Source organism: Mauremys reevesii, linkage group 2, assembly GCF_016161935.1.
Source record: "Mauremys reevesii isolate NIE-2019 linkage group 2, ASM1616193v1, whole genome shotgun sequence".
Taxonomy (NCBI): domain Eukaryota; kingdom Metazoa; phylum Chordata; order Testudines; family Geoemydidae; genus Mauremys; species Mauremys reevesii.
Window position 1 is genome coordinate 197,864,415 of NC_052624.1, and position 12,804 is coordinate 197,877,218.

General features: G+C 45.5%; 1 protein-coding gene across 5 annotated transcripts in view; it reads left to right on the forward strand.

The window, feature by feature from the left end:
- Positions 1-11,229, forward strand: part of CEP76 (centrosomal protein 76) — a 37,258-nt gene extending 26,029 nt beyond the window's left edge. For all 5 annotated transcript variants that reach the window (XM_039525130.1, XM_039525134.1, XM_039525132.1 and 2 more), the window contains 3 exons: positions 1,675-2,008; positions 8,782-8,999; positions 10,831-11,229. In XM_039525130.1, coding sequence (XP_039381064.1) covers positions 1,675-2,008; positions 8,782-8,999; positions 10,831-10,969 — 691 coding nt within the window. In that variant the 3' untranslated portion in view covers positions 10,970-11,229. The remainder of the gene's footprint in view (positions 1-1,674; positions 2,009-8,781; positions 9,000-10,830) is intronic.
- Positions 11,230-12,804: the final 1,575 nt, after the last annotated feature.

Sequence of the window (12,804 nt, forward strand, 5' to 3'; positions counted from 1 at the left end):
TATGGCACTCCCTGCTGATGATCACTCTGTCATCGTGGTGGTTTCTCTTCTGTAATTCTGTCCTCTGGCCAGGTCACAATTTAGTCCTTCCCTTCCAGGGTAACAAAGTCAGACGTAAAATTGTATGATATCCTAACAAAAGGGTCTTTGGCCCCAACTCCAAGCTCATGCCACTTTCCAGTGACTGGAGGGGAACCCAGGCTCTCTCACTACATGGAGTTCCAGCTCACGGACCCTATAACCAGCAGCAGCCTCTCTCTTTGCTGTTTTTTCCCTGCATGACTTCCTACCTAGACTTTTTCTGCCCTGCAACTTCTCTAGGTTGATCCTTCTTTCATGGCTAGGATCCCAGGGTTTATTCTGTTCCCAGGCTTCCTCCTCACCACCTCTCTGTTCCTGAGAGTGACTGCAGACTCTTCTCCTGCAGCCCCCTTGTGCTACAAACTTCCTCTCTTCAGCCTGCTCCTGCCCAGCTGGGCTTCATGATCTGTTAAGCTTGGCTGTCCCTGGTGCAGCCAGGTAACCTAATTGGCATCCCAGACCCACATTAGCCCATTCAGGCCTGGTATGGGGGGGAGACACACCCCATCACACCCCATATTGTTGGGGTTTTGGGAGGGGAATGTTGTCTGTTTTTTTTTTTTTTTTAAATTGTGAGCAAGAAGTGCTTTGAGTTTGTTTTCTAAATGAACCTTGAGAATTTGGAGGACTTTTTCCTAACTAGATACTACTTGCAAAGTAGGCCAGCTGCTGGTCCTAAACTATTTAAGTGGACCTCTTTAAGCAAAACTTTCTAAATGTATAATGTACTACTTGTGAATGATGGGTGTTTAGTCCAGGTGTTCAGCCTAACTATTAATCTGAAATATATAAAGTGCATCAGAGGAGAACTGTAAAAGGCTAACTTTTTTTAAGTGCATTTGCACCGTATAATACTGTAATGACTTTGAGTTCCTAGCTTTGACTATGGGAGTCATAAAAGACTTTTCAAAGATAACAATGTTATCTGTTATCTAAGAGTTTCAGCTGAAAAGTACTGCTTAAAGAAGAATATTAAATATTTTATTTTTTATGCAATATCATTTCAAATTATAGTGGTTTTGTTGAAATGAAAGGTGATACATGAATAACTACATGATCATGAATTTGAAGAATAAGGACTTTTGGTTTTGTGAAAGGAACTGATTACTGTCCAGCTTTGAAAATGACTTTGCAATTCTGCATTACTATTGCCTGTTGATAAATACACAATGGGATGTTTTACAATGTGAAACTGTGTTTCTCTGAAAATCTAATGGGAAGAGGGAAGTAATTGTTCTTATTCATTCTTTCTTGAAACAGTTGAAAAGTTCATTTTAATTGCCATCAGTTGAGTAGTTGACTGAGTAATCATGCCTGATTTTTAAGCTTCAAAACAAGCTGCTTCTCTAGATTAAAAGAAAAATGTTAATTTGCTCATAGTACCTTTTTCTGTAAATTAAAAAAAAAAGGCAGTTTAAATTACTGTATATTAAGAAAAGGAATTTGTGATGCAAGGTTCTTTCATGGTGAAACAATCTCACTGTATTTCTATGCCAGCTAAATACTTATATCTTGTAACCCTCTCCCAATAAAGTAAACATTTATTTACTATAAAATATTCTTGATATAATAGCACATCTTTTTGATCTTCAGATATATCCACAATCCTATCAATCCCGATGATGCTCCACTTGTTGAACAACCCAAGCCAATGTATCCTTATCGAACAGTAGGATGTGTCTTCAATCATCAGAAGTTCTTGGGGAATTGCCAGCCCTCCGATGCAGTGGAAGTCTGTGTGTTTGACCTGCATGATGAATCTAAATGGAAACCAATGAGCGGAGAAGCAATCAAATCTGTGTGTTCTCCAGGGGCCACAACTTCACTTCCTCCTTTTCCCCCTCTTTGTGCTTCCACAATAGATGCTGCGGTAATAAGCAATGAGATAGAATTACAGCTGAGAATACTGGTGTCAGAACACAGAAAGGTAGTGTTCTTTAATGTTTTTCATTGGTATGCCAAATAAATGAAGTATCGAGCTTTTAGTATCTACTTGTATAAAATTTGGAGGGGGGCGTTTTGGTTTGGCTTTTTGGTTTACAGTACATGCTTCCAGCAGTAACCCTTGCACCACTGTTTAGTGTGTGTGACTGAAAGAAACTGTTAGAGAAGATTGCATCAAGCAATTTCAAACTTTGTATTTGTTTTAATCACTCTAATGTCTGAGTACTTTACAAGATTAAAAATATCTCGTACCTTCCAAGGTTGGAATTGTCCCTTCTCCTGTTTAACTGATTTCTTATAGTGCAGTAATGTGCTGCGGTTGATTCTTTCTGCATTGGGTGTAAAGAAGCCCTTTTAAAAGCAAATGCAATATATTTTTGAAGAAATGCTAGTTTAAATAGGTTAATCTTTAAACGTCTGCTAAAGACTTGGGATTAATCTTTGATATACCTGTAAGTCTTCATGTTCATTTCTGTAAGATTTATAGTCACTCCCCACTTGGAGCTGTTGTTGGGTTCTGGTTCCTCCCCTCATGAACTTCTCTAAACTTCTCCTAAATTCTCTTCTCTTAGATCTGGTTCAGTCAGTCAGGTCTGACACACTGCCTGTCCCCCCCCCTTCCCTCCTCCTGGGAAAGAACATTCAATCCCCTTGAGAGAGAGAGAAGAGAGAAACAGCCTCTCCCTCCCCCTTCCCTCTCTCCAGCCTGCTCCGGAGAGAAGATTACGCACCGAGTCAAATCCTTGACTCAACACAAAGAGGGACTCATCTCCCCCTCCCCTTCCCTAGTCCTTGGGGAAAAATACCTTGATTCAAACCCCTTGAATCTCTACACACAGGGAAGCAGCCCACTTCCCCCCTCCCACACTCCTAGCCATCGGTGTGGAGAGATACACACCGATTCAACTCTGTGAATCACCCTCAGGAGGAACTCACTCTTCCCCCCTCCCCTTCCCTTGAATCTTCACAAGAGAAGGAATTAACCAAGTCCAAAGAAAAGAAAAGAATTTATTAAAAGAACAAAAAAAGAAAGTACACTATCTCTGTATTACCAGGATGCAAAAATACAGGGTTTAACTTATAAAAACTGGAGAGACTTCCCCTCCCTCCTCCTCAGCATAATCAAAGTAACACCAAACAAAAATAAATAATTTCCTTCAGCAAACACACAATTGCAAATGTAGAAATCAAATTATAAGACTAATTCGCCTTTCTAATACTCACTATACTGGATAGTAGGAAATACTCCAGGAGAACTTGGAGACATGTCTGGCCTCTCTTAGATCCAAAGAGAGCACACAGAGCAAACAACGAACACAGACAAAGCCTTCCCTCCACAGGGATTTGAAATTATCCTGTCCCTTGATTGGTCCTCTGGTCAGGTGTTTTTCAGGTTACTGAGCTTGTTAACCCTTTACAGGTAAAAGAGACTTTAACCCTTAACTATCTGTTTATGACATACTTATTTAAAAAATTACACCTTGTTCCACATATAACCTCCTGGATATAGCATTCCTGGATTTAAGTCCCTCTTAGGCTCATCTTTCTTAACTTTAGAACAGTGTTACTTAGTGCGTTTACTAAGTGCATGTCGGTGGTAGCAGCTTACCTCAGGCCTTGAGGTATTCAACTATACTCGTTTCTCGACAACTGACTGGTCAAAGGCTGTTCCAGATCTCAACTCCAACAGGACATCGCAGTGCTACAGGTCACGTGCCGGTCCCTGGGCCAGTTGGTGAACGACAAGAAGTTAATGTTCGTTCCGGTGCAAAGGATAGAATTTATCGGAGTGGTGTTCGACTCCACGTGCGCCAGAGCTTTCCTGCCACAGGAGAGGTTACAGATGATAGTGGATCTCATCGTGGGGGGGGGTCTCTATTCCCTCTAACCACAGCTTGGATATATCTGTGTTTGCTGGGCCACATGGCAGCATGTATGTACGTTGTTCACCACGCAAGGCTCAGAAAGTGACCCTTGCAACAGTGACTGGTGACAGTCTATTCCCAGCCCAGCGATCACCCGGGCAAAGTTGTTGCCATCTCACCAGGGCTACTCACCTTGCTGCAATGGGGACAGACCCCAGGCTGTCCTGGAAGGGGTTCCATTCGACAGCCTGCACCATTTGGTTGAACTAATATTGGACGCTTCAGATGTCGGCTGAAGAGCACATCTAGGCGAGCTACAGACCCAATGGACATGGTCCCCAGCGGAGATGACATTGCACATAAACATCAAGGAGCTCAGGGTGGTATGTTTGGCCTGTGGGGTCTTCCTACCACATCTGTCAGACAAGGTGGTGAGAGTGTTGATGGACAATATGGCCTCTATGTTCTACATCAACCGGTAAGGGGGAGCATGCTCGTTGGCTCTCTGTCAAGAGGCTGTCCAATTGTGGGATTTCTACATCAAGCAAGCAATCAACCTGGAGGCCTGTCACCTCCCCAACATCAGGAACATGCTGGCAGATTGCCTCAGCAGGTCCTTTTTCTCTCACCACGAGTGATCGTTCCATACGGAGGTAGCCTGAACGCTCTTCCAGAGGTGGGGAACTCCCCAAGTGGACCTGTTTGCCATGAGACAGAACAGGAAATGTCATCAGTTCTGTTCCCTGCAGGGTCTGGGCAAGGATTCTCTGCAACACCTTCTTCCTGTCATGGTTTTGGGGGGGGAGGGAGGGTCTGATGTACTTGTTGCCACTGATACCACTCATCAGCAGAGTCCTGTAAAAGATCGAGAGAGACAAGGCCCAAGTCGTCATAATTGCCCTGGTGTGGCCGCGACAACATTGGTTCGGCATGCTGATGGGCATAGCGGCAACCGCTCCGTGGCCCCAACTGACAGGATCTGATTTCACAAGATCACGGGCACCTCCTATACCCCAACCTTACCTCCCTCCACCTCATGGCGTGGATGCTGCATGGTTGAACCCAGAGGCTGGACCTCGTTAGAGCAGGCCTGCTCAAGTCCTCCTGGAAAGCAGGAAGCTTTCCACCAGAGCGACCTACCTGGCCAAGTGGACGAGGTTCTCCCACTGGGCATCTTGAGCGCAGCATATCTGTCATGCTCCTCCTTGCAATCTATCTTAGATTACCTGTTTCATCTTAAGAACAAAGGACTGGCACTCTCTTCCATCAGGGTGCACCTCACGGCCATCTCTACTTTCCACCCGCTGATCCAAGGTCCGACGGTGGTCTCGCACGACATGTCAGTCAGATTCCTTAGAGGCCTCAAAAGGCTCTTCCTGTGGGTCCGAGCTCCTGTCCCACAGTAGAACCTTAACTTGATTCTTTCTAGGCTCATGGGCCCGCCCTTTGAGCCTCTGGGCTCCTGCTCCTTTTCCCACCTGTCAAGGAAGGTCGCTTTCCTTGCGCCCATAACATCAGCGAGATGAGTGTCAGAGATTAAAGCCCTGACATCGGAGCCACCATACACTGTGGTGTACAAGGACAAAGTTCAACTGCGACCCCATCTGGCCTTTTTGCCAAAGGTGGTGCCTTCCTTCCATGTCAACCAGGACATCTTTCTCCTGGTGTTTTGTCCCAAGCCGCACACCACTAGTGAGGAAAGGAGGCTGCACACCCTGGACGTCAGATGTGCCCACGTGTTTTACCTGGAGCATACCAAGCCCTTCCGCAGGTCTGCCCAACTCTTTGTTGCGACAGTGGATAGGATGAGGGGCCTTCCGGCATCCTCACAGAGGATTTCCAACTGGATCAGCTCCTGCATCTGGACCTGTTACGAGCTAGCACAGGTCCCACTGCCACTGATCGTGAGGGCCCATTCGACCAGAGCCCAGGCAGCCTTTCTGGCGCACATTCCCATCCAGGACATTTGCAGAGCAGCAACATGGTCTTCGGTTCACACGTTCATGGCGCATTATGCAATCACGCAGGCCAGAGATGACACTGGGTTTGGCAGAGCTGTGTTGCAATCTACACGTCCATGAACTCATACCCGCCTCCGTTGGTACTTCTTGGGAGCCACCTAACATGGAATGGATGTGATCAAGCACTCGAAGAAGAAAAGATAGTTACCTGTTCTGTAACTGGTTCTTCAAGATGTGTTGCTCATGTCCATTCTGTAACCTGCCCTCTGTCTCTGCACTGTCAGTTTCCAGCAAGAAGAAACTGAGGATTGGGGGGGGGGTGCTGGCGGTGCCCCTTATACCACAGCATGTGCACACCACTCCAGAGAGCACTAGAGCCGATCCCCTACAGGTACCACTGAAGGAAAAACTTCCGGCCACGGCACATGTGGCAAGTCCACACACCTAATATGGAATGGACATGAGCAACACATCTCAAAGAACACCAGTTATGGAACAGGTAACTGTCTTTTCTCCGAAATGTGTTGCAGACGTGTTTTCCATGGCCACCTTCTGTACCCTCTGCATCAGAGTCTAATCTCTGGGCATTTGGTGCAAAGGAACTGAGAGGGTCGGGGCGATTCTGCCTCAGGAGAGGAGCTATACCCACAAGGCATAAGCACTGACCCTCTACTGGTACTGCTAGGCAAAATTCTCTGGCTCCAGAGTGCTGGGCACTCATGCACCTAAGTGGAATACACATCTGAATCAGACCGCAAAGAACCACAGTTACAGCAAGTAACCATTTCTTCCACAGTGGCTGTAAGCAAACTGGTCAGTATCTCTTGCTGCTTTCAGCATCTTGTTTCTCAAATTCAGGTTCCCATATGTCCAAAACTGCACTGGGAAAAAGCTAGATTTTTCCCAGGGAGCCTATGGGCTGTAGCAAAAGCCTAAGATTCAGACTGAATCTTCTGACTTGGTGTAACAGATAGATAGGAAGGAACGTAGACAAGTCTTTGATCTCTCATTTTTCAGAAATTCCTAAATTCCTTAAACTCTTAATACTAAATTTATTATCTGCCTCGCTGACCTAATTACAAAGATACTTTCCTGACTGGTTTCAGTGAATATTCTCATGACATTTTCCTCTCTGTTTCTGAAGACTGATTCCAAAATTGTAAGCCCTGCTTTAATCCTCTTTCCCCCCCTCCCCCCATTAACTGACTACCTCACTTCATATAAACTATCTAGCCATGTACAGTAATACTCATATTAATACAGTGTCTTTCATAAAAAAGAGCCAGATACAAATGTGCTTTCGTACTTCACCTACCACTAGGGTGATCAAAGGTCCCAATATTAGGGGCTTGGTCTTATATACGCAACTACACCCCCTCCCAAAAAAACCAAATGTGTCCCAGTTTTTCACACTTGCTTTCTGGTCAGACTGCCTACTGCTGACACAACACACAATTTTAGGACAAGAACTGAATTATTTATTCAGTATAAACTACAAGAGGAATTTGGGTTGACTAATGTAGTTACTTTAATTGCAGTTTAGCCATATCAGGAATAACAACCACATTCTTAAAGAGCAAACAGTACCTCTAGTAGAAGTTGATCATGATCTCTCCATATTACATCTCATTGTAATGGTATCCCCAAGCAGTATATTGGACCATTTTTTCCTTGTACGACTCGGAGAGAGGAATGCTTTGGAGCCACTTTCTCTAGAATCTGTGTGGGGCATGGCGGTTTTTTGGCACTGTCTCATTCTTGTACTAAACAGACCCAACCCACAAAGCTTATCTGACATGATCACAAAACAAGTTGATTAGCTGTATCCTTATCCATGCTTTTTATTTTATGTAAATCTTGAGATTAATTATTCATGCTTCAAGACTGTCAATACTTGCTGTGGAAGAAACAGGTAGTGGGCTTAGTCTGAAGCCCAGTGCTATGCACCAAACACGCCTTAATTTCCTAAACAGGAATTTTTTAACAGTAGATTGGAAAAAATGATACTACATTATATAGAGCAAATAAAGATCATGCACAATACTCAATTTTGTAGTGATTTATGTATTTATTTATTTTTTAAAGTCCAGTTATGCAGTCCTTTCCCTTTGGAAATTATTTTTAGTGGGACAGTAGAAATATTATTTGTAAGTGAATCTCGCTTTGGGATTTGCCTTGCTCTTTTTTTACACACATACTAATAAAGTGGCTCTTGGCTTTATGCAAAAATTACTTTGTAATTAGGTCATTTGTATTTATTTCTAGCCTGCTTTTCTTTTTTCTTGACTTGTACTCTGATTTTACTTTAATTTTTGCTAATTCACAGTTCAGAGCTAGGAAAAAACAGAACATACAAAATTTTAAGTCAGTTGTTGCCATGGATTCATTTCTCATAATTGCTGTAGAACCACAAAAACTATAGCCCTCCCATCATTGCCTCTAAAACAGATTTCCCTTTAAGTACAAAGTTATCCCACTTGCAGCTCATCCTGAACTAAATCTTCCGTGTATCAGTGCAATTCCTGCCAAAGGCACGTTTTTGTAATAGTAGTTGGTAGGCAGTACTGACCTTTTTCACTTTTCATTTCCAACATTGGCTGATTAATGAAAGATTTATTATTTATTTATTTATTTGTAATATTGTAGGGCCTAGGAGCCGTAGTCATGGAGCAGGACCTCATTGCACTTGGTTCCGTACAAACACAGAACAAAAAGACCCTGCCCCAAAGAGCTTACAATTTAAGTATAAAACAAGAGATAGCAGATGGATACTGATAGGAGTATAAGGAAACCATGAGACAATATTGGTCAGCATGATAGGCTGTGATCTCAGCACACATATGTAATAGATGTGTTTTAATCTACCATATGTTTAAACTTTTTTTTAGGGCCTTGAGACCAATCATTCTGTTCTGTGATTCATCCTACAGGATCTAGGCCTTACTACTGTTTGGGATGACCAGTTATCCTATCTCTTGTCACCAGCCTTGGCAGCCTATGAGCTTGAACGTACAACAAGCATCTCTGCAGGAAATGAAGAGTTTCAAGATGCTATAAGGAGAGCAGTACCTGATGGTCACACATTTAAAGGATTCCCCATCCATTTTGTTTACAGAAATGCAAGGAGAGCATTTTCTACATGCCTTCGGTAAGATTAAGATGTAAATCTAGTAGTATTAGGTTTTATAAACATGTAATAGGATGTAAGTTTTCATAATTGATGAAGCTGAAATAATTCTAAATTATATCATCATATTTTACGCATAAGGGATTTAGCAAGAAATCAGAATGGCATAATGAACTGGAAATGGAGAACAGCTTTTCCCATCTAGGTCACTAATCTAAATCTGGTTCAGATTGGTAGTAACTATTTAGTAGCCTATGCAAAATAAGTGATTTGTCTCAGCCCAGTATCTAATTGAATATCACAGTAACTACAATCAGTAGAATTATTGGCAGTATTAGCTGAGAGGTCAAGGCTGTAATACAGTTAGATTTATTAAAACACTTGAGACACTTCATATTATCAAGCAAATTCAAATTATTTTTCCTATGATCACTGCCCCATGGATTGAAAACTCGCTTAAGGACAGTAAGTGAAAAGTAGCAATATATAACCCAGCATCTTGTTGTCGGAAGCGTTTAGTGAGGTGATATACAGAAGAGGTCCGTACTTGGTTTCATTCAGGTTATTGACTTTTCAATACAATAGATAGGGCCCTACCAAATTCAGGGTCCATTCTGGTCAATTTCATGGCCAAAGGGCTTTAAAATTGGTCAATTTCACAATTTCAGATGTTTATATTTCAAATTTCATGGTGCTGTAACCATGGGGGTCCTGACCCAAAATGGGATTGGGAAGTTGTTGTGGGTTTTTTTCCCCCCGAGATTGCCACCCTCACTTCTGTGCTGCCTAGCTAGTAGCCTTCAAGCTTCCTGCAGTTAGAAGAGGTTCTGGGAGGTGGAGGTGGGTAGGGTATCCCCCATGCACCTAGGAGTTAGTCCAGGCCAGTGTCATATTAAGGCAGAGAGCCCTAGAAAAATGAGTGCCCCAACCCCAGAAGAAGCCCTAGGGTAGAAACCCCAAATGGGTCACCCTGAGCCCCAGCAGGAGCCCTGGGGGAAGAAGCCTCAAGCCTGGGCGCCCCAAGCCCCAGCTGCAGGACTGAAGCCTTGAGCCTGGGCTACCCTGAGCCCCAGCTGTGGGGTGGAAGTCCTGAGTGACTCCGGCAGTGGGGAGGTGCCAAAGCCCCAAGCCTGGGTTGCCCTAGCTGGCAGGGGGTGGCGGTGTGGAAGCCCCAAGCCCAGGCTGGAGTGGCGGGGGTGCCCTGAGCTCTGGCTGGAGCAACAGGCAGCAGAAGTCCCCAGCCCAGGCTGGAGCCAGGGGCTGGGGAGTCCCCAAGCCCGATCTGCCCTGGCTGCAGCCGCTGGGAGCAGAAGCCTCCAGCCCAGCAGGAGCTGTTGGGGGAGGAAGGGGAAGCCAGGAGCTCAGCGCCCAGAGCTGTGGCAGGAACTGCGGGGGAGGGGACAGAAGCCTGGAGCCCAGGTCCCAGGCTGCTGCAGTGCCGAAGTGAGGGTGTACCACCCTCATTTCTGTGCTGCCTCTGGAGGTGGATCTAATCACCTCACCAAGAGCAGACAAGCAGGAGAAGGACAAGCCCTGTTCCTCCCCAGTGTGGCTAGGAGCCCCAGGCTCCCAGCAGCAGGGAAGATCAGATTTCACGGGGGAGGGTTGCCAGTTTTTACGCTGTGAAATTGGTTGGGCCCTACTAATAGGGTAATGATGTTACTCTGTCATAGCATCAAAAAGCCAGATTCTTGGCATAGTGATGTCCTGGAAATATATATGTCTGTCACTTCGATCATAACTAATACTTGTACATTTAAAGTTTTTAGTTAAAAAAAAATAGTTATTTAGTCACTCATAACTAATTGCAATATTTAAACCATATTATTCATGTTTCCCTTCTGTCAAATAGGTCTCCTTTCTGTGAAGAAATAATCTGTTGTAGGGGAGACCAAGTGCGGCTTGCAGTTCGTGTGCGAGTGTTTACATATCCTGAATCTGCGTGTGCTGTTTGGATCATGTTTGCTTGTAAATATCGCTCTGTACTTTAAAAAAAAAAATCACGTATACTTCTTAGAGCCTTGAAACAGTGTACATAAGTGTTAGTACAAAGGAACATTATTATTATAAATCATATTAATTACAACATTTAATGTTTCACTTTGAGTAAACACCACTCTGATGATGATTGTGAATATTTTTAATGTGTGTATTTAAAACAAAATTAAGGCAAAAATACTTGTATATACTGTAATGAGTGTATTTATATAAAGTGTATATTGTTATTTTAATAAAAGTTGCTTTATTTACATTTTTAGTGGTAAAGATCTGCATGCATTAAAACATATATGCAAATATCTACTTCTTTTTCACAGTTCCAAATTGTGGAAGGATTCATCAAAAGTAAGCATTCTTTCTTCTTCGAGTGATTACTCCTATGCATTCCAGTTAGGTGTGCGCGCTGCGCGTGCATGGCTCTTCGGAACATTTTTACCCTAGCAACTCCGGCGGGCCGACTGGGCGCCCTCTGGCGCCGGATATATACCCCAGCCGGCCCATCTGCTCCTCAGTTCCTTCTTACCGCCCGTGATGGCCAGTTGGAACAGTGGAGTGCTCCGTTCACCTCCACAACCCTAGAGTTTCTCTGTTTGATAAGTATATATAGTTGGTTAAGTTAGTTAAGTTAGTTAAATAGTTTAGTATAGTTAGTGTAGTAAGGGGAATTAGGGGGGTTCGCCCCTCTTTTCCACAACCGGTGCGGGCTCATGCCCAAGGCACCGGGGTTTAAGCCCTGTTCGGCTTACCAGCGGCACATGCCGATTGGGGATCCGCACGACTCCTGCCTGCGCTGCCTCGGGGAGTCCCATCGGCCAGACAAGTGCCCGATTTGTACGGCGTTTAAGCCGTACGAACGAGAAAGGAGCGGGACTCTCAATTAAAGCAGCTCCTTATGGAGTCGGCACTTAGCCCTGCCGCGCCGACCCGAGCGGCGCCGAAGCCTTCCTCGGCGCGCAGCGCACCAGCGGTCCCGAGCCGGTCCGGTACCGAGACTGTATGACCTCCGCAACCAGCACTGGTGTCCAGGCACCGTTCCTCGCTCCAGCATGGAAACGGAAGGCGGCGCAGACGGCCTCTAAGCCTCCTGCACCGGGACCGCTCACCCAGCCACTGCCGGCACCTCCGGCACCGACTGTGGTGGTGCACAAGCCATGCACGGTTCTGTCGACTCCGGCACCCCAAGAGCCGTTGAGTCCGGTGCCTCCCTGCTCCCCGGTGCCAACCGCGGTCGAGGTACCTCTCCCGTCAACGCCCGAGACCTTCTCGGCGGCGAGAGAGCTCATCGAGCTCACAGAGGCACCGAGCCTCCGGCCCCCGGCACCGCCGGTGCGGGCTGTTCAGTCAGCGGGCAAGCCGGCTATGATGCGGCCCTCGTCCCCTGACAGACAGGATAGACGGCGCTCCAGGTCTCGGTCCCGGTCCCGATCCCGTTCCCGGAGACGGTCGCCATCACGCCGATCCCACTCCCGGCGTGGTCCCAAATAACTACGGACAACTGGGTACTTCATACGGTCCAGTATGGTTACTGCCTTCAGTTTGTTTCGCCCCCTCCATCCCACCCACCTTCCCTGTCCCTCTTCAGGGACCCCTCTCACGAGCAATTCCTCTTACAAGAGGTCGAGACTCTGTTGAGTTTGGGTGCCATAGAGGAGGTGCCGCACGACATGCGGGGCAGGGGATTTTATTCCCGATATTTTCTCATCCCCAAGGCGAAAGGAGGTCTCTGACCGATACTAGACCTCCGGGAGCTCAACGGGTACCTGCTCAAGCTCAGGTTTCGCATGGTAACCCTGGGGACCATCATTCCCTCCCTGGATCTGGGAGACTG